Source organism: Daldinia loculata (genome assembly GCF_022478755.1).
Source record: "Daldinia loculata strain CBS 113971 unplaced genomic scaffold F4817scaffold_8, whole genome shotgun sequence".
Lineage (NCBI taxonomy): Eukaryota > Fungi > Ascomycota > Sordariomycetes > Xylariales > Hypoxylaceae > Daldinia > Daldinia loculata.
The window spans coordinates 482870-503187 of record NW_026054862.1 but is presented as its reverse complement, the minus strand read 5'-3'; the positions used below and the strand labels follow the sequence as shown (position 1 = coordinate 503187).

Genomic DNA, 20318 nt, shown 5'->3' with positions numbered 1-20318 from the left:
ATGTATAGGTAGATTAATATAAAAAGGTGGAAAAGTTGAAAGGACTGGTGGTTTAGGTGGTGCGCATGTTTTAGGCGGTTTCGCACGTAGCACAGGCGATGATAAGATGATAAGATGATAAGAGGTACCGACGTTGTAGCGTGCTTACCTTAGGTACATGTACCTGTATATTCGTGTCGCATTACGTTATAAATGTCAGATATATAAGTATCGCGGTACATTTTATGGTAGATCTCATCTAAAACACCAATCGCTACACGTGTATAGATTCCCGCGAATAGCGCTGAAATCTCCACCACGGGCCTAAGACAGTTGTCTCTCGCCATGGCGCTAGCAACGTGTACTAGACATACAAGCATACAAAGAGAAAGTAAATATTTAAATACAGTATCTACTATACAGTACTATACAATATATTCACGTTGGATTGCGTTGTACAAGAACTTTCAGCCGCAACCTTTTTCGGCATTCCTTTCCTCTGCGGCACACATGCCGTCTTCGGCCCTACTTCCGATTTCTATAATTATAATTAATATCTTTTTGTTGTTGCTACAGACTGATGTCACAAAGCAGAGTTGATAAGCAGCACCTCGACCGACTCGTAACGGCTTGAACGGTCCCGCATAATCCGGAACCGGAAAGTACCCCGTCAACCCCGGAATGGCCAGCCCTAGGCAAGGTTTGGTCCATGATGACTCAGAGTCTCTACGTGAAGACCATGTTGCTAGCTCATTTAACCAAGGCGACGAAGAAGTTTTCGATGATCAGATCGGCAGCGGGTACGCTCACCAGTCGGTACTTGACCATAAAGACAAGGGCAAAGCTCCTATAAGGGTCCATAGGGATTTCGTTGACAGGAGATATTCTCAGAATGCAGAGATACCTAATGCAAACCCGCATTCGTACACAAACCCTACAAACCCCGAAAGTCGAAATGAGAATCTGGAGTCCCCCGAATCTTCTGCTGCATCTAGCGTGCTTAATGAACCCTTATCCGAGCATGGTATCAAACTAAAGACCCAGCTGCTGTCCCCCAAACCTAGTCTCGAGGCATTAAGCGTAGAATCCGACTGTGAAAGCTTTAGGACAGCATCGCCCGGGCTATATCTAGACGATGACCAAGAGCGGAAACAGGAGCAGGGGCAAGACGCAGAATCGGATCGCGAACCGGAGCCGCAGCCGTACCCGGCCGACCAAGATCCGGTTGCAAGTGGGCCGCACACTAACCAGGAAGCCGGGTCACCGACTTTCCGGCCGCTCAGGTTCGGAGATCCCGGGTGGGAGAAATCGGCGGATCGGCCGCCGGAGAAGCTACCTATTCGATTCAAAGATGCCGTGGGCCGTAAATTCGTATTTCCTTGGGAAAAGGCTAAAACATGGGCGGTGAGTAAAGTTTCTATCTTTCTACTCTTTTTTCTTCTTCACTTTAGTCGATTTATGAGAATAATGGGTCTTAACTCGAAGACGCTCATCCGATGCGTCATAAATATTGTGTAAAGAGAGCAGATATGTGGCATTATTTTAAGATTCCTCGGAGAGCATACCTCCCTCTTTTCTTATAGCTAACAGCATCTTAGGGCATGGAACGTCTGATCCGAAATTGCTTTGTCTATGTCGACGTGATCGGGCCTCACGTCATTAAAGGGCACTACGATCTTTTTACCTTCCATCTCCCCTTCTCGACAGATACCGGCTTTGAAATGGCGCCCCAGGCTGCGTCAGAACCAGTAGGCGTGCAACATCCCGGGATAGAGCCTCATATGGCCGGTACATCGAATCAACCTCCAATCCCGCATGCTCCAACCCCGCCGCCAGCTCCCACACTTACGCCCATAGAACAATCAGCCGTCACTATCTTACCTGAGCTCTGGGAGGATCTGGTCGAGCCAGGCATGTTTATACTGATGCAAATGTGGCCCATGGCACCTCCGGCGATGCCCCCTCCCCCAATGCAACACCCTCCTGGCCCTCCTGGTATCCTAGGTTATGTTGGCGGCAGAGGCCGAGGCAGGGGTAGTGGTGGAGGAAGGGGTATGGGCCCGCCTCTGGGACCACCTCCTGGGTGGATGGTGGTAGAAAGACCGCCGAAGCCGAGAGGCAAGACGCGGAAGCGGCGGGATGGGCCATAGATGTTATACGATATGCGATATACGGGTTCTTTACGGTAGTAGAAGGTGCATGGTTACGGGGCTAAAGTGAGTTAGGATGATGATACAGTTTTCTAATAGCTGCTACATATGGTGGTATGCTTTGAAACCATTTTAGGTGGGGGAGTAAGTAAGTGAGCGATCACTGTTTGTTTACTTGGGGATCAATATATTTACATAATGTACATAGTCAACGTACATATAAAAAGTGGAATGAATGGAAGCATGAATTTGAAGGCGACGATCATTTGTTTTCGACGAGATTTACATACGAGATCATGACGATACCTAAGCGTGGGTATGTATGTATAAAATAGGTACATAGTGTACCTAGGACCTCGGTTCTTGGCGGTTGCGATATCTGGATTAGGTACCTATCTTGTGTGTTTTTTTACAGAAGAGATGTACCCGGAAGCTCAAAAGCGGACCCTAGCAGGGCTTAGCTCCCATGCAACGGTAACGTTATTGGTGTGCGGATACGTCAAAGACAAGGGTCTTGCCTGCGTTAACAACACCTCAGCCATGCTTCCCGACCTCTCACGATACGGCTTGACGTTGATTAAAATAGGTGATCGTGGAGCTGTTCGATTCCTCTTGCTTTATTTTATCTACAAATATTTTATTTACAATATCATTGCCATATTGATCTTAAGAATTCTATAAAATATCAATCATCTTAAAAGTAGATTACTCGCTATGAATTAGCGTATGTGCACTCATCGTTTCAGCACCCCTCACCCCATAAATCCATCATCCTGTCTTACGTCACACCTTTCTATTCCGTACAAGCTCTCAGGAACAGCCCGACTTACCTACTAACAGGTACCTAGCCTATTACGCACTCCGACTACCAACCCACATTGAATTACCAACCTAACTCAGGTATCTATCACTACCTACCTCTTAGGTATACTAAGCTACCCTACCTAACATAGAGTTGGTTCTACACATTCCCATCTCATCTTTCACTACTACAGCCGTCACCACGATGGAGTCCTTTGCAAAACTCAAGCGTCGCGGCACCGACTTAATCGGTTCTATTCCCCATAACTTGCCTTCAATGCCTCACCTACCTCATCTTCAACGCCCGGGAGGAGGAGGAGGTGGAGATAAAGGTAAAGGTGCCCACACGATGAAGGGCACCTGGCAACACATCTCCATCCCGCCTCTTCCACGATCGTCACATTCAATTGACGTAGTGGCCGGCAATGCATACATCTTCGGCGGCGAGGCCGAGTCCTCCCGCAAGCCCGTCGACAACGACATGCACATCATAGCGCTTCCCACGGGAAGTGCTTCCGCCGACTACTACAGCGTCAAAGCTAAACCCTCTCCTGAGCAACACGTTCCCGAACCCGCCCCCATCACGGAGGAGGACGAGATCGCCGCTGAGCTTAAGGACCCTCTAACCGAAGTCCCTCTGAACTCTCCCACCCCGCCTATAGCTGGGGAACCCTCACCCGCCACATCCGACCAAGGCAAGACCAACAGCCTCGGCGACGTCCCCAGCGCCCGCGTCGGCCACGCCAGCGCCGTCATCGGCTCCCGCATCTTCCTATTCGGCGGCCGCAGCGCGGAGTCCGCCTCGGAACCCCTCGACGAACACGGTCGGGTCTGGGTCTTCGAGACCAAGACCCATACGTGGGCGTATCTGGACCCCTACCACAATAGCCCCATCCCACCTCCGCGGAGCTTCTTCGCCGCAGTCGCTACCGACAAGCCGCGAGACTTCGCCATCAAGCCCCTCCGCCGGACCGAGAGCTGGAAGGAGTGGGCCGAGGGCGACTCGGCTGATGTAGGGATCCCGCAGCGCCCGATTGCGGGTAATGTTGCCGCGCACGCGATAGACGAAGAGGACGCGGGTTTCGGCACGTTTATCATTCACGGCGGCTGCACGGCAGATGGTGGCAGGACGGGAGATGTATGGGCTTTCGATGTGCGCAGCCGCACGTGGAAAGAACTCCCGTCTGCACCGGGTCCCGCGCGGGGCGGTGCTGCTCTCGCCCTCGCTAAGAGTCGGCTATACCGCTTCGGTGGATACGACGGCGAGAAGGAGCTCGGCGGACAGCTGGATGTTCTCGATCTGGTGCTCGACGAGTTCGACGACCGCGTCAGCAGAGGTGAAATCGGCGTTTTCGCGCGCGGCGAGTGGCAGACTCTCGCCCCGCCCGTCACTAACGCACCCCCTCCAAGTGAGAACGAAACGGCCAAGTTAGTACCTACAGAAGAATGGCCCGGGGACCGTAGCGTTAGCAGCTTGGAGCTGGTACTCGGCGGCGGTGGACGCGAGTACCTCGTCCTCATGCTAGGCGAGCGGAGCCCCAGCACCGAAGGCCACGCAGGCGCCGGCCAGTTCTGGAACGACGTCTGGGCCTTCCAGGTACCCCCCATCAGCATGACAGCCGCCAGCGTCACAGATGCCTTCCTGCATGCTGTGGGGCGCAGAACGGGAGAAGGTAAATGGACGAGGGTCGTCCCGGGACCGTATGACGAAGACGATAGCTTGGACGCCCAAGGCCCTAGTCCAAGGGGATGGCTAGCCAGTACGCCGGTGGGCGACCTGGAAGAGAATGGCGTACTGATATTTGGCGGGCTGAGCGAGAATAATCAGAGACTTGGAGATGGCTGGATTTTCAGGTTGGGTTAAGTTAGACATATGTGTGCATGTTCAAATGTTGGCAAGCAAGCAAGCAAGTAAACTTTTGATTTAAGCTTCTGGGTTTCGATATCAAATACAATTTCCTTGGTAACGATTACGACTGGTTGGGTTAAACGATTAAATGGAACCAAAAAGGCAGATTTATCAAATAAGCAAATAAAAATGCCAGTTAACTAAAGCAAGACTAAACAAATGATTGGGATATATATTACAGAGAATGCGTGGGAAACGGCGCAAGGGACGGTCTTCTTTTTATGAACCGATACAAATAGAGCTTATGCTTATGTACAAAGTGTCTACGTTTACGCCCGTGCCCCAAGAGGTCTCTCCGCTGTCTCTATTTACAGGTCACTTCTCGTAGTCTCGATACCCCACGGCTCGCTCGTCAAGTTCGTCTGGCCAGCACTGTTCTCGCAAGTGTCACGGCCACTCTGCGGGCCGGGTTTCGGTACCTTGGCGCCTGGTGATGTAGCGCTCTCCTTAAGGCCCGCTAGTAGCTTCTTGGTAGACTCGGGTGTTAGGTCCTCGTAGTAGTCGTCGTTAATCTGGATCATGGGCGCGTTGACGCAAGCACCGAGGCATTCCACCTCGATAAATGTGAACAGCCCGTCGGGCGTCGTCTCGCCCTGCTTGATGCCTAACTCCTCCTTGATCGCCTTCACGATCGCGTCGCTACCGCATCCGCCAAGTTGACAAGGTGTCTATTTCAGATTATACCTCGTTAGCAAGCGGTACATTTCCGATAGAGATCTTCAAATGTAGACCAATGACGTATTCACCAAACAACCCATCTATAGATGGTGGTTTTACTCTACCCTTAGAGTGGTCTTGTCTAGGTTTACATTATAATGTAGTACGTCCAATAGACACGGGATCGTGAGAACGAATTCTCAAAATATATGTATAGGAAATGTAGGGTGAAAAAGACGCAAGCGGCAAGAAATTCGACGCAAACTCACCGTAGTGCACGCCTGGACGTGGAACTTGCCAACCGGCGTCCGGTTATACATAGTATAGAAAGAGGCGACTTCGTATACACGTGTGGGGGGCATCTCGAGGATTCGCGCTACCTCGTTCATGACCGATATAGATGTGAAGCCGTGCTGGCGCTGGCCCAAGTCGAGCAGCGGCATTACGGCAGCCTTCTTGTACTGGGGCGGGTAGCGCTTTAGGATCTGGGCGATGACCTCTTCATTCTGAGCTGAGAACTTGAAGGGTATATCGGGGTTGTTGTCGGGGGTATTCCGGTGCTGTTGTCGCAAGGCAAGTCGAGCGTCAGTACATCATGGACATTCAAGACTTATGGATAAAGCTGACGAGAGCTTTAAGCTGCCCTAAGTTGCTCGGATAGGTATCGAGAGCGAATATAGCGAAGGGGCGAGAGCTGGCTTGACAGGCAGACTTCCGCAACATCCGTCTATTTCGCAACTCGATATAGAGCCTCTTGGGCTTGATCGAGAAAGACCGGGGGACAAAACATACCACTGCGAGAGTCTCACTTCTTCTAGAGCTACCGGCTGTGAAGGCTCGGAACTGTGATCGAGGAACTCGGTATGCCGGGCGGGCTGCCCTTCGGAGGAAGACCGGGGCGAGTTTCGACGCCATGGTGAATGGTATAGTGGGTTCAATTGAAGAGGGATGGCAGAGCTCAGCGGGTTGAAGGTCCTCGGATCATGGATCATTATGAGGTTTGAATTGGCGATAAACTCTAGGATCCAATCAGATTAATCGTGTTGGTCAAAGATGACCCACATGGTTAAATCTCGGTCTCTTCATTCCCGCCTGCCCACTTTACATTTACATACTAACCTAGTACGAAGTACACTCCGTTACATAAGACAGTACCTTCGTACCTAGATAAAATGCCTCTATCCGTACATACATAATATAGACGTGTAGCAGCAATAAGTCGATTGAATGGGTAGACTTTAACGCGAGTCTTGATGTTGACCACGTACGAGACCAGAAAGAGGGAGGTGTCGCTTTAGCGAGAAACTTCGTATACCCAATTTACTTTTATTGTTCTCGTCATTCTACGTCATTATTGACACCGAAGTTACTATCATATCAAAACCGTCATGTTACGACTGGAGGCAAGATAATCCCTAGGTTAGACAGAAAAGCAGACGGGCAAAAAAGACTATCTCCGTCACTCGGCCGCACCATCCTCCTCATCCTCCTCCTCCTTAGTGGCATCGCCATTGGGGGATTTGGCCTCTTCTGCGGACTTCTCCGCAGGCTCCTCGTCAGCAGGTTCCTTCACGTCCGCTTCCTCGTTTTCAGCGACCAGCTTCTTAACGGCCTCGACCGTTGCGGCAGGCCCGCCAGGTTCGGCGATGAGAACCTTGCCGCTCTTGTCAACGACGAAGACGCCGCGAGTGACACCCTTAGGCGCCTTCTTGAAACCGAGGGCTTCAATCAACGCGAAGCTGGTGTCGCATAGAAGCGGGTAAGGTAAGTTCTGCTTGGTCTTGAATGTGGTGTTGGCTTTAGGCGAGTCAGCCGAGAGACCGTAGATGGCGAGGCCACCCTTGGTCAAAGGCTCGTAGGAGTCTCTAAAGAGACATGCTTGGTTGGTACCTGTATATCAGGTCAGTTACAGCTAGCGCTAATTTATAGTGACTACATGGGATGAAGCTTACAGCCCGGCGTGGAGGCCTTTGGGTACGTGAAAATCACAACTCCCGATTTACTCTCATCTAGGAGGGCCTTTAAGGTAGTCTTTTTACCGTCGTTGGTTTCGAACTCGCCACCAAAACCGTCGAGGGTGAGTGTGTCACCGACTACGGGTTTGGCAGGCTTGGAAGAGCCATTGGCATCGGCAGACTTGGTGGACTTGGTAGGCTTGGTAGGTTTGGTAGGCTTGGCCTTGACAGCCTCTTTAACCTTGGAGGCTGCCTTTGAAACTTTGGATTGCTTCTTGACTGGCGGCTCTGGGGCGGGCGCAGGAGCTTTGCGCTTGCGAAGCTCGACGGGCATGATGTTCGGCTTAGTGAGCTAAATAATCAAATAAATGCAACGCGAGATGAAAAAAGGGTATCTAACAGTAATCGCTAGTTGAGGGCGACCAGGAAAAAAGGATTTGAAGGAGATTTGGGTGAAGTTTGATGAAGAACGGATGGAAAACAAGAAGGAGAGGTAGTCAGGTTGAGGTCGTCGAGGTCGCAGGTAAACAGGAGGTTGCGACGAGATCTGACCAATGAAAGAGAACCATTGCGACAGCTTTCCTAAGAAGAGCAGGGGTGCAAGATAGTTGTGTCACAGGGATATCAGGATGCCGACAATTTAAAATCCATTGCTAATAGCGAGGCTAACGTGATCAAGCCAATTCCTGTAGAGTTCCAGCGCAGGTCGGGGGTGTTGTGTTTGTATGGTGTGTGGTGTGTGGCAGAGGCCGCGGACGGAAAAAAAGCTGAAGGGGGCGAGGGGAAGAGGAGAGAGGAGCCTGAGGAGGTACCTCCCCTAACAAATTGGAAGCTCGCATACGGAGTCGTTACTCGCGACAAGGTGGTGGTAGATCGGTATGTGGTCTGGGCTACCCAGGTAAGGTACTACTGTCTACTGTATATTAAAAGAAAGAGCTGTAGCCTGTCACTACGGTAACTTCCAGAGCTGCTGCCCCCTCAAGCATCTTATTAGACCCTAACCTAAACATGAAGAAATACGGTACTTGATATTTAGCGGGTTTATTAATTGATGCAGGGTAGAACCGTAACCTAGATGATATGGCAGCTGTATGGGAAATACTAACTTTACATGGCGTAGAGCTAACCTTTTAGGTTCAGTACCATACTTTGTAATATACCGTCTAGACCGTCTAAAGGCTAGAAAGGGGAAACTTGGCAGCGGTTGTTGCCAGTTAACCGTCCTATGCAATCGCCCAAGACCTTCCAGAATCCAGGCCATCGCACCATTTCCCTTTTCCCTTTTCCCTTTTCCCATTTCCGCACGGACATAACACGAGTCAACATTTTCTCCTTATGCAGTATTTATCTACATCATGCGCCCAGTTCCCCATTCTCTATTATTCGTGACCAGTGAGGACTTTTAGCGACGCAGATAATCCGATGTCAATCTATAGCCTACGAGAAAAAGAAAATGCGGCTTGGTACTCATTGGTTGCAATGGATGGGTAGGAGCTGCAACAAGGCTCGCCAAGCCACCAATAGCCGTCTTTCCCTCAGAGTACCTACGCGACGTACAGTATCCATCATATATCATGATGTGACTACGCCGTACACATCTCAATACCGAGGCTATCAGACGGCGTATTCTGTCTAGGTATGCTTCTCGTCGCTTATGACATGAAAAGGAAAATGAATATATTTGCATACGATTTTAATCAACTAACCTTAACTACCTAGGTAGGTTATTAACATTATCCTTTCGTATATTCTGGGATTTTCAACTTGGACGAGAAGTGCAATTTATACGAACAGTCAATCATTTCATTACAATATTAGCTACCATTCTATCAATTCTACCTGGCGAAAATACATAACAGAGACGCAATAATTGACATGGTCCCAGATACCTGACATCAACCAACTAAATATCCCAACACCGGGTAAGGTGTCGGGAGCTCGATTGACGATCGTAGGATATGAACATATTCCGATATCTTTATGCTAATACGACCTATACTCTTGCAATACTATATTCTACAGGCCTAGAGACTTAAATACGATGTTCGATTGTAATTCATTGACCATTAGCCAACCTTTTCTCGAGAACGCCGTTGTTGTATTCCTATCTGCACAACTGGTGACCAATTACAGCCTTTATGTGTCACACCTGTTCTCTATCCCAATCATGATGGCCTGGAAGTTAAGACCACTACTTCCTGCAACGTCACCCTCTCCTATACTCACCAACAACAGAGCGACCTTGCGAGCGCGGAAACAGCTACCGGTCGATCATTAGAATGGTCGTCTCCAAGCTGCTGAGGGCAGTAGACTCGGTCCTGGCCGGTTCTACCTAAGCTATGGCAACATAGCTTACGCTATTGCTGAAGGCTACGCTACTATTAGCACAGATGCTGGGATTGTAAATCATTTAGATCCGCATTCGTTGGTATTAGATGGCCCTAGAGAGATCAATGAAGTCTTGGTCCGGCATTGGGGTGGTGATATCTTGGATGAAATGGTATTTCATCGAAGTGTAATCGAGTATCAGAAGTCTAATACAATTCTCAGGCAATTATCACAAAGAGCATTATCCGTGGCTTTTATGGGAAACCACCAGAGTATTCATATTTCAATAGCTGCGCTCAAGGGGGTCGCCAAGGCTTCGAGTTGGCCAAAAATTATCCTACTGGTATCGCAGCCTCAGCGCCAGCAATTCACTGGGCTCAGTGGGCTCCCGCTATGCATTGGCCGCAGATTCTAACGAATATCACGGGCGAGTATCCGCATGGCCGTGAGCTAGATCTCCTTACCACCCTCGCGGTACAGGAATGCGACGGTCGCGACGGAGTAGTAGACGACATTATATTAAACCCTAAAGCATGCGCATTCGATCCTTTCCTGTATATCGGGAGAAATTTCACCTGCCTGTCGGAGCATGAATCTATGAAGCTGAGCAGAGCTGCTGCAGTCATTGCAAATGCTAGTTGGGCCGGTCCAACTGACTCTCATGGGAACTTCATTTGGTACGGGCTCAACCACGGCACCGACCTCAGTGGCAGTGTAACTGGCACCGGCATTGCAGCCAAAGTATGCAATGGAAGTCTCTACCAGGGCAATCATATACCTCTGGCGTATCAGTAGATTCAACTGTTTGTTAAAAAGGATCCGAATTACGACTACGCTGCTATACCCCAACAGGACTACGAGGAAATAATGCGCAAGTCGGGATCTGAATACGATCCTATTGTTGCAAGTAGCAATCCAGATCTTACTAAGTTCTATAAAGCTGGCAAGAAAATAATGACATATCATGGACTGGTACATAAACGATCCAGCCTTTCATTCTCCTTTCTTCTCCCTTGGATCTTCGCTGCTTGATTAACCATTCTGTATAGTTTATACAGTATGACCAAGTCATACCGATACAGGCCACCGAGCGGTACTGTGACAATATAAAGGAATTTATGCTTGAAGCCCAAGAGTTCTATCGTTTTTACGAGGTACCTGGGCTTCCTCATTACTTTGGCAACGGACAGCCGGCGACTGTCTTCGATGTTCTATGAGCATGGGTGGAGAATGGAACGGTACCTGGTTCCTTGCACACGGTTCTAAAGGATGCCTATGGGATAAAGAGGGATCAGATCTTGTGTCCTTATCCCCAGAGAGCTGTCTATGAAGAAGAGTGTGGGAACCCAACAAATGCCTCTTTCTTCACCTGCGCTGTTGTTTAGGTGGAAAAGTTATTTCCCACAGGGCATGGAGTAGATTTGCCCGGGGTGGCCGAAATACATATAAGATAATACTGAAAATCGTAGTTCATAATGTAGTATATCTTCCTAGGTATATAAATTGCTGTGTAAAATACTAATCATTATCCAGTCGTAGTATAAACCTGCCCTACCTAAGTATCTTAGTCTGGGTGTCATCTTATTTAGGTAATTAAGTCTCATTCATCCATGTAATAAGTCGTAACAATTTTGCTCATTGCTTTATTTACAACTTAGTATATAACAGTCTAGTATTTATCTTTTCCGAATTCCGCCCACATAGGTACATACCTATATTTCCTCGATACATAACCACGATTTTCCCAGCCTCCCAACCAAGAGTCCCAAAGAAGACACGATGAAAAGGAATGGAGAGAGCAGCCAGTTAACCTGTAACTTTTGTTTGAATATCATGTTACCTAGCCTCACGTACGCAATTGGCTTAATTATCATCGACTGTACGCCCTTCTCCTACCTGTCTAATTGTCAGTGGTTCTCAAGGAATACACAGTGAGAAGACTTACACGAATGGACCCATCATGAGAGATACCATGCGACCAGAAACCATCAACAGCTGGCAACATCCGGGCCATCTTATCATGGGTTAGCAACAGCCAGAACCCGAATACTCCCTTTGCGAGGACATCTAGAACGGCATAAACAATGATCTCGCCGTCGACATTGACGCGGTGGGCACCATTAGCAATGCCCCATACACTAGAGACGTTAGCAAAAGGTCTAAATTAGAGATGTAAGGTCGCTTACATAGGATATGCGGTCCACAATAGGAGAGTGAACAGAGAAATAGCCCCAAAGAAAGCTCTTATTTTGTTGTCCCTAGTCGATATTGCGTGTCGCCCTTTGTAACCAACCTGATAGACGACATTGAGATAAGCGATGCAGGCGATGGCATACCATCCCCATCCTTGAGCCTCGTCTCTTGCGAAAGCGGCGAATAGACCAGTTAAGATCATGATCACATCTGACACAAGGGCTATTAAAATGCTGGCACCGTTGATGCCAGCGAGGAGGCATAATTCCAACAAGAGAAGAGGGGTGGTAAGTGACCACTAATAACATTAATGAGTAACCCCTAGCGACATTAGACTTGGGCAAGACTCATAATACTCACGTCAACATAACGGGCCCAATAGATATCACGAACGACAATCTCTATGACTGCTCCGTGCTTTGATCTCTCGGATACATAGGGGTGCGAGGTTATACCATCATCCGTAGCCATGGCGTAGTAGGATAAGAAACCGAACGTGGCAACCAATGCCGTGATTATATGGAAGAGACGTTTTTGCTAACCATGATTAACATCTTACTACTTTGTTACGTCTTAAAGGAGTGCTGATTCTTACCACGGGAACTCTCATAGCCATGACGTAAAACGCGAGCGAAGACAGGGCCATCAAGACACAGACAACCCTAAGATGGGTCATGTAAGTGGCTATTAGTGATTTACCTCTTGGCAGGAGAGCTTACCATAAGGCCCTATGACCTACTTCACTTGAAGTTTGGTAGTATATTCGGGGAATATCCGGGATCACAGTGGGCAACGGCGTGTGGCTAGTCTTGGGAAGACGTAGCATGGTAGCTACTCGAGTAGCCTCTGGGATCTCCTGAGGAATAAACATGGCGATATCAAGTTCGCCCAAGTTTACAATACTCGAAGATTTTAAACTAGAAAGACTCCGACTTTGGGAAAGTGAAGTTGTTGAATAAGAGTGCCTACCAGGTGGTTTCGTAGCCGAGCGAGGTGGGAAGAAATGCAAGAGATACGAGGAGAGTATAAGATATAGAATTATCCAACTAAGGGCCGGTATTTAAAGTATCATGGATAGGGGGCGAACAATGGTGTCGTCACTTTTAGTAGGTGGTTGTAGGAATCAACCAATAAGATGCTAAAGACATACTCGAATTAGGTATTCAACTGCATATTTACCAACCCTCAAACCTTGTAATAGTCTTACGACAGTGTCCTGCTGCAAAACAAGAATATCCTTTAGGTTATACCGAGGCGCTTGGCCGTGGATGAAAGGATCGGTTCAATCATCTTCCTCCCCTAGGCTATTTTATGTACGTAACTGAAATAAATAAACTGCAAACTGGCATATCAGCAGACTACACAGAAGAAGGTTGTATTGGAGAGCTCTTTTACTTAACCATGACCTCCTTAGATGGCAGATTTATCCTTCTGGAAGTTAAGGTGACGGTATGGATAGTGTCAGTTTGTTAGTTAGTTTTGGAGTTTGAGGAAATTGTGAATCGTGATGTGGTTAGTGAATTATATACATCATGACTATCTAAGGTAATGCCCCAAGTTGAAGTTCCTGATTTTGGAATAACTACGGAAACTGACATTTAAGTTTGGCCAGAGATTTTTCCCTATTAGATGTATCATATGTCATATCATATGTCATAACTCAACATCAGTAGGTACATATGTTTTAAACCTATTACTATTATGAAGCTGTTATGCTATTGAATGAGCAGAGAAAGGAATAGTTACCTGAAGTAGCAGAGTAGGTAGAAGCTGCCCCGCCCCCGGAAAATGAAACAAAGCTAAAGTGAGACCCTTACAAAGCAAATATGGATCGTCCATGCCCCGCGAGCCGAGTTTAATTGGGGCTAGGTACTCGAGTAGGTACTACTAATAGGTACTACTAATATGTATTTCACCGTAGATGCCATTCTCTCTGCCCCACCAAAGGCAAGGCAGCTAGCTTCCTGTACGAAGTAGAAGCTCTCCTTCGTCCCACCCCCACGTTAACCAAGACCCAACAACCGACAAAACATAAAGTTACCTAAATCACGACAAAAATAATAGTACATTTCAGACGTTCGGCGATATCAATCATCTAGGAATACAATACCGTTTACGATACTGTTCTTGCTTTACTCGCCTTGAGCGCCCATCGCCATGGAGCAACTCGCCGCGACGCTTCTCGCGTTCCCTGAATCCAACAGTGCTAATTCCAGCCTGGTCGACAACGTCACTTTTGACACCGCAGCGAAGCTCCATGTTAGCAAGCTCTCAAAGTTACTTAAAGATCATAACGCCTTACTAGTTGCCCACGGCCCCCGACTCCTCGCCATGCTTGACCCGGCTGTGCATACCTTATCATATCTCGCCGTCCTTCATACCCTCATCCTTCCCGCCCTAGACTCATCTATTCCTCGCGATACTCTTCTGAGCAAGTTTGTGAGCTTTCTATACGTCTTCGATGCGCGCCAGGCCCGATACGCTAGAAGCCACTTGCATGACATCTTGCTTGCTGCCGGAAATAATCAATATCTGCCGGTAAGCTTTTACAGCCTACACCCTAATACATACTTCTATACAAGCTAACCGTATTTTTTAGCCTTCAGTTGCTGTCGGTGCTCTTGCAACAGCTATCCTACGACTCGATCCGACCGGAAGCATGCTCACCACATCCCATATTCAACTTGTCAAACTTGCCTACCAGACAAACAACATCGAACCAGCCCTTCCAGTACTAGACAAGAATATCGTATACTTCCCCGGCATGGCCAGCTACGGCGAGCCTAAATTCCTCTGCGATCTATCCTTACCACCCCCAGCCTACCTCTCTCGAGAAACAGGGCTCACCACCAACTTGAAATCTTCCCTCATCTTAGAATATGATATGTTTCGTGGTATGTCATACTGTACCTTAAGAGATTGGGCGAAAGCCTATGCAGCCTTCGAAAGAGTCGTCACATATCCTACGCGCGAAGGTGGCGCAAGCAAAATCATGGTTGAGGCTTACAAAAAGTGGGTGTTGGTCAGCTTGCTCTCTACAGGAAAGCTTTCAGACCCCCCATCATACACCGGGGCCGCAGCGAACAAGCTCTATGGAAATATCGGAAAGCCATACACAGCGCTCGCAGTGCTATTCGTGACCGACAAGGCCCAGGGACTAAAGGCCGAGGTTGAAAAGAACACACAGATATGGTTAGAAGATGGAAATACCGGGTTGGTCCAGGAAGTCCTCGCGGCGTATCAGAAGTGGCAGGTTCTGGGCCTAGAGCAGATCTACTCTAAGATTTCGCTCTCCGAGATCCGTAAACAGACCACAAGTGCGGAGACAGGAAACATGCTCCAGAAGGACGAGGACGTGCAGACTCTTGTCCAAAACATGATAATATCCGGTATGTTGAACGGGGTGGTCGAGAAGAACGACGACGGCACGGCTTTCCTTACCTTCCTATCTCCGTCTACACAACTCTCAGAGAAGGAATTCGCTACGGAGCTCGCTGGAACGGCAGCCCGGTTGAAGCAACTACAGCCCATCTTCAAGACGACAAAGGAGCGCCTGGGCACTAGCAAGGAGTACATTAAGCATGTGACCAAGGAGAAACTCCGAGGCGATAAAAATGAACCGGATCCAACCCTCGCATTCGATGCTCACGTAGATGACGAAGATTTGATGGGCGGTGTAGTTGCTACTGGCTGAGCGTGGCCACGACGCTTCTTACCACCCATTTGGCCAATGGGTCGGACTGGAGCCTGAATATATTTTAATCAAGCCCGAGATTCGAGGTTGAACCTTCGAACCTTGGATAGGTAGACGGCCGCTAAGTTGGTTTGGAGGGGGGTCCGAAAACCGACATGTCACGATTGCACGTTCTTATGCGGCGGCGTTTAGAGGACAGACATTTGCATCTGCAGGCAGCTGTGCCCATGGATATGGCTTGGAATGCCATTTAGCTAGAGACGGAACGACGGACGACAGCTAAGAATCGTCGGACCTCTCGGCTTGTTAGACAATAGCAGAATTAAGAATAACGGCACTGATATCCCATTTACTACTATTGATCTTTCATTACCATTCTGTGTCGTAAGCACATTTTTCTCGTAGCATACAACATGGATTTGACCCTTGCTCGATTAGTTCTCCTAGCTCATTCAGTATTGACAGTATTTTGCCCTAATAGATGCCGTATCCGCGACGAATCCATGTAACCCAGACGCAATAATGAGACGCCTAAACTAAGGGGTTCGTCTCAAGCCGTTCAAGGCCAATGAGCTTGGAGATTCGAATATCAAATAGCATCGTGCCTCATCAGGGATCCACAAACCCCTGCCATGAATTATTCTAGTAGTTCACCAACTCGATAATACGAGCCACCTAACCCTCGTGTTCCGTCGACTCCATACTACCTAGGTATGTACTAACAAGCGCCCGATACATACGCGGGCATTAAATGAGGGTCGAGAGCTGCGATCACGAGCTAATACCGAATTGCTTGATCATGTCGGATAGCTTCAGGGCCTCAGCTCGGAAGTCCAGCTGGTTGGCACCCATCACCTGATAGCGTACTCTGCACGTTTCATTAGCGACAACCTCTTAATCATGTGGATAGGTACCTAATTAGTAGCAAATTACATACCGTGAGTTTTCGCCGTACGTATCCGTCTTGGCCCGGCATTTAAAATGGAGCTTGGTGCAGTTGGCCGCTTCGAATATGGTAGGGAACCGGTCTTCGTCGTTCTCTTTGATCTCCATCAACTCATCGGCTGACATACCCATGATGACGCGCCCGACGTCGTCGAAGCATGATAGCCAGAGCTGGCCGGTGTGATCGTTTACATTTACACTCATGATGTATCTGTACTGTGGCCGCGGGTGGGCAATGTCACACTTCTCACACCGCCATGTACCGTCACCTTGGTCGACTACCTTCTTGTTGCATTGATCGCTGCTACACGCAGGATACGCGAAATTATCCTGCTTAATATAGACAATTGTGGCTTTTAGGTTGAAGTAGTCCGTATTTTCCGTTCCGAGGCCCTCGTCCTTTACCTGGGAAATGACCTTCGCCTGGTCGACACGGCCTGTGGCGGAACCCATAGATGCCATGTTGTTGTGAGTAGAAAAGTTGTCAGTACGGCCTTGGGAGTCGTACCAACCCTTGAGACGGTGAGCCTCTTCGATGTCGGGATCAACATTCATGCTGCCGGAGGAAAGAAGAGAAAGAGATCGACCACCGAAGTCAGACACCTTCACCCCTTTGAATGCAACGATAGATTCTGGTTGCGTGGCAAACGTAGTGGCGGTCTTGCCCCATATCGTAAGACGTACGGAATAAGAAGTATCATCAACCAAAGTTAATTCGCGCTTATCAAACGGCTTGCCGGTGTTCTTAGAAGTGATCGAAGAGACCTCACCAACTTCCTTCAGAACGCCAATAACATCAACGGTGGCATCTTTTTCTACGTTCTGGAGCTCTTCGATGTTGACGAAATTAAAGCGGGCTTGAGGCACGCTGGCCTGATCCTCGGCTTTCTCAATGACAGTATCCCGCTCAAAGGCGAGTTCATAGTCGTTAGGGAGGTTAGTGAATTGCTTCTTTGCGAGAGAAACACGGCATGGGTTGCTAATATAGTAGACTTGACCCTCTTGTAATAAATCGTAGAATTGGTCACATTGTTCGTTGAATGCGGTCGCCTTTATTTCGCCACTTTGGTCGAGAAGATTGACGGAGAACAGTTTACCCTCGCCAGAAGCCTTATGCCAGGTCTTAATGTCGGACTTTTGTGTTACACGAGCCTTGATGGTCCACTTGTGCGCGTAGGGTGAGAGAGCCTCGATAGGATAGATGACATTGTTCCCATTGCCGTGAGATGTGGTGTTTGTAGCTCCGCCCATGCGTGACGATACAGGTTCCGACTTGACCGGTGCCGAAGACTCTGTCTTTACGCCGTAGAAGTTCGATCCACCTATGGCTGCTGTAGTATTAGCAGCTTGCGGCTTAGCTTCGAATGCCTGGGGTTCGCCGATCCGGTCGTGAACACCGAGCTCAGTAGCGACGTCAAGGTCGAGGATAATTAGAATGCTATATATTATTAATCACTAGAAATGCCAAACCATATCGACTTATTTAATACTCACTTCTTTCCCTTGACTGCATTTGCTTGATACGACTTAATCCGAACTAGAGCTCCGCGGACAAGGGAGTTATCGTGGATTACATGGTTGGCCTCTAAGTACCTTGTAAGTATCATCATGTCGCAGTCTCGTGGTCTAGGTATCGAAACGTACGTGTTGCCAACATGCACTGGACATAATTGCGTATATCACTTAAGACTACACGGTAGCGTTCAGGCTGACCGGCAGGTCCTTGCTGTGGGGCGAGGGGCTTTATTTGTAGACATTGTAGGATAGGAACTGGGAAGAGCTGCTCGACATGCTCCGGGTCGCTGAAGATGGCGCTGGGATCATAGTCAGCATATATGTATAGGTATGTATAAGTCTAGGTAGTGAAGAAAAAGATGCTAATAGTGGTTTACATACTCTAGAGCCCCCTGGGTAATAGATTGTTGCGCTGCTGCTGCCGACATGCTGAAATTTGAATTTGCCTTGTTAGGTTGACACTTCAAAGGCAGCAATATATGTTATGTCGAAAGCCGATGTTGCAATTCTTGACAGTGGAAGTGGTCAATCTAATAAACGCGTCGGCTCAAAAAGTCGCGTCCTGAATTAAGTAGTGGGTCTTGTGGCGTGCCACGTCCTCTGAAGCGCGGGGTTCTTAAGGTTTTCTAGCAATTTGTATAGGTACATGTACACGTGGGGCTGCAAGCTGAAGCTACGAGAACTGTCAGCTGGCAACTCCTCGTACGTCATTCTCTCAGGCGTCAGCATACCTACATCTATGTACCTAGGTACCTAGGCAGGTACCTACAATGATATATGTAGGAGGTGCGTTGCCAAGCACATGAATGCCTCGTACATATCTTACGTTTTGTGTGTCTGCATGGTAGCTTCTATCATTCAATCTTCCTACGTATTCCCTAAATCTCTTCAAACTTTTATTCTATCTACGCCACCGTAACGATTGATTACTTCCATCACCATGGCAGACGCCGATGTTGCAACTAGATCTCCGGAGAGCGATGCTCAAGAGACCGTGATTCTAGGCGACACTCCTGCACAGACAGGTCCTACCATGGGTGAACACTGCACTTCCGATAGACCTACCCGTAAGTCATCTTAAACAAGCACGTCGACTAGTGTCGGCATTGACATATTATTACACAGCTGCCGGTTTAGCTCCAAAGGGAGAACTAAGGAAACTTGGTGGAGTGGATGTCAGTCCTCCGACACAGCAATAGCCGCCATCTACTTATAAGCCCACGCTCATATCATAGTAGGTCTACCTTACAAAGCCGGAAGCATACCCGACGAATCCATCGAAGCTCCTTCTTCTTCTTTCGAGCGGCACGGGAATAAAGTCGACGAACAATCAGATTCAAGCGGACAAGTTTGCCGATGAAGGTTTGTACGTATAACTCAAGATGTCGGATATAGCATCTCAACTTGGATACAGAAGCTCGTCTAGGGTTTGCATGATAAATATATATTAATTGTTAATGCAGTGTCGTCGTGATGCCCGACCTTTTCGAAGGCAACCCTGCGCCAAATTCTTCTCCTATTTCCGAAGCTGAAGCGCAAGAGACCTCATTCCTTGACAGGCTCAAGCTCAAAGCCGTCGAGATCGCAAAGTCGTTCGTAATCGACGAGTGGTTAGCACGCCATACCGAAGAAAAGGTCATGCCCATACTCGAGAAAGTTATCGACGCATGTAAAGGCGAGTTTGCGGATGCGGTCGGTAATGGAGGCGGCATATACGCCGTAGGTTATTGTTTCGGCGGACGATATGTGCTCTTACTAGCTAGCGAGCGTGGTCACGCGCAGACAGGCTGGACTGGCGCACAGAAACCTGCCGACGAAGAAGCGGGCGAAGGGGCAAGCCCACCAAAGAAGGGCCCGTATATCAAAGCAGGTGCGCTGGCGCATGCAACTCTGGTGTCATCAGAAGATTTTCATGGATTGAAAGTCCCTGTGAGCTTGGTCTGCGTGGAAAGCGATCCTCTATTTCCCGACGAAGTCCGTGAAACCGGGGAAAACATAATGTCCACGGAGAATGTGGAGCATGAAGTCCAGGTCTATCCCGGTGTTCCGCACGGCTTCGCCGTCATTGGAGACTACGATGACGCCCACATCAAGAACGCACAAATAACGGCTTTCGAGCAGATGTTAAGATGGCTCAAGGAACATTAGAAAGAAAGTAACTAAGGTCAACTAACTTCATGGCGTTATCTGAT

The 20318-nt window shown here is 48.4% G+C and overlaps 9 protein-coding genes across 9 annotated transcripts; 5 read left to right on the top strand and 4 right to left on the bottom strand.

Annotated features, from left to right (window-relative positions):
* The first annotated feature begins 180 nt into the window (after nucleotides 1-180).
* On the top strand, nucleotides 181-2175 carry F4817DRAFT_282821 (uncharacterized protein). Its single transcript, XM_049299564.1, has 3 exons — nucleotides 181-370; nucleotides 571-1383; nucleotides 1578-2175. Exons 2-3 carry the CDS (start codon nucleotides 661-663, stop codon nucleotides 2127-2129), a joined length of 1275 nt encoding a protein of 424 aa, XP_049161960.1. The 5' UTR covers nucleotides 181-370; nucleotides 571-660; the 3' UTR covers nucleotides 2130-2175.
* Nucleotides 2176-2972: 797 nt separating this feature from the next.
* On the top strand, nucleotides 2973-5169 carry F4817DRAFT_282913 (uncharacterized protein). Its single transcript, XM_049299566.1, has one exon. It carries the CDS (start codon nucleotides 3136-3138, stop codon nucleotides 4792-4794), a length of 1659 nt encoding a protein of 552 aa, XP_049161959.1. The 5' UTR covers nucleotides 2973-3135; the 3' UTR covers nucleotides 4795-5169.
* On the bottom strand, nucleotides 5148-6411 carry F4817DRAFT_356919 (thioredoxin-like [2Fe-2S] ferredoxin-domain-containing protein; the record flags this gene model as incomplete). The annotated part of the gene is made up of 3 exons (XM_049305853.1): nucleotides 5148-5507; nucleotides 5766-6056; nucleotides 6289-6411. The coding sequence occupies 3 exons, from the start codon at nucleotides 6409-6411 to the stop codon at nucleotides 5148-5150; spliced, it is 774 nt and encodes a 257-aa protein (XP_049161958.1).
* Nucleotides 6412-6683: 272 nt separating this feature from the next.
* On the bottom strand, nucleotides 6684-8116 carry F4817DRAFT_282632 (AhpC-TSA-domain-containing protein). The gene is made up of 2 exons (XM_049299563.1): nucleotides 7449-8116; nucleotides 6684-7386 (listed from the first exon to the last, which is right to left on the bottom strand). The coding sequence occupies exons 1-2, from the start codon at nucleotides 7783-7785 to the stop codon at nucleotides 6956-6958; spliced, it is 768 nt and encodes a 255-aa protein (XP_049161957.1). The 5' UTR covers nucleotides 7786-8116; the 3' UTR covers nucleotides 6684-6955.
* A 1614-nt stretch (nucleotides 8117-9730) lies between these two features.
* Nucleotides 9731-11303, top strand: F4817DRAFT_369034 (Tannase/feruloyl esterase; the record flags this gene model as incomplete). Its single annotated transcript, XM_049307308.1, has 5 exons — nucleotides 9731-9776; nucleotides 9842-9951; nucleotides 10002-10520; nucleotides 10575-10751; nucleotides 10829-11303. The coding sequence occupies 5 exons, from the start codon at nucleotides 9731-9733 to the stop codon at nucleotides 10994-10996; spliced, it is 1020 nt and encodes a 339-aa protein (XP_049161956.1). The 3' UTR covers nucleotides 10997-11303.
* A 317-nt stretch (nucleotides 11304-11620) lies between these two features.
* F4817DRAFT_282558 (family A G protein-coupled receptor-like protein) lies at nucleotides 11621-12942 on the bottom strand. The gene is made up of 5 exons (XM_049299562.1): nucleotides 12692-12942; nucleotides 12568-12634; nucleotides 12333-12509; nucleotides 11966-12270; nucleotides 11621-11917 (listed from the first exon to the last, which is right to left on the bottom strand). Exons 1-5 carry the CDS (start codon nucleotides 12841-12843, stop codon nucleotides 11680-11682), a joined length of 939 nt encoding a protein of 312 aa, XP_049161955.1. The 5' UTR covers nucleotides 12844-12942; the 3' UTR covers nucleotides 11621-11679.
* Nucleotides 12943-13818: 876 nt separating this feature from the next.
* Nucleotides 13819-16026, top strand: F4817DRAFT_282548 (uncharacterized protein). The gene is made up of 2 exons (XM_049299561.1): nucleotides 13819-14510; nucleotides 14572-16026. Exons 1-2 carry the CDS (start codon nucleotides 14130-14132, stop codon nucleotides 15664-15666), a joined length of 1476 nt encoding a protein of 491 aa, XP_049161954.1. The 5' UTR covers nucleotides 13819-14129; the 3' UTR covers nucleotides 15667-16026.
* F4817DRAFT_328610 (replication factor-a protein) lies at nucleotides 16026-18703 on the bottom strand. The gene is made up of 5 exons (XM_049302181.1): nucleotides 18508-18703; nucleotides 18256-18425; nucleotides 18106-18196; nucleotides 16604-18049; nucleotides 16026-16534 (listed from the first exon to the last, which is right to left on the bottom strand). Exons 1-5 carry the CDS (start codon nucleotides 18552-18554, stop codon nucleotides 16438-16440), a joined length of 1851 nt encoding a protein of 616 aa, XP_049161953.1. The 5' UTR covers nucleotides 18555-18703; the 3' UTR covers nucleotides 16026-16437.
* A 363-nt stretch (nucleotides 18704-19066) lies between these two features.
* On the top strand, nucleotides 19067-20274 carry F4817DRAFT_313078 (alpha/beta-hydrolase; the record flags this gene model as incomplete). The annotated part of the gene is made up of 4 exons (XM_049300199.1): nucleotides 19067-19193; nucleotides 19252-19301; nucleotides 19365-19492; nucleotides 19590-20274. The coding sequence occupies 4 exons, from the start codon at nucleotides 19067-19069 to the stop codon at nucleotides 20272-20274; spliced, it is 990 nt and encodes a 329-aa protein (XP_049161952.1).
* Between the last annotated feature and the right edge of the window lie 44 nt (nucleotides 20275-20318).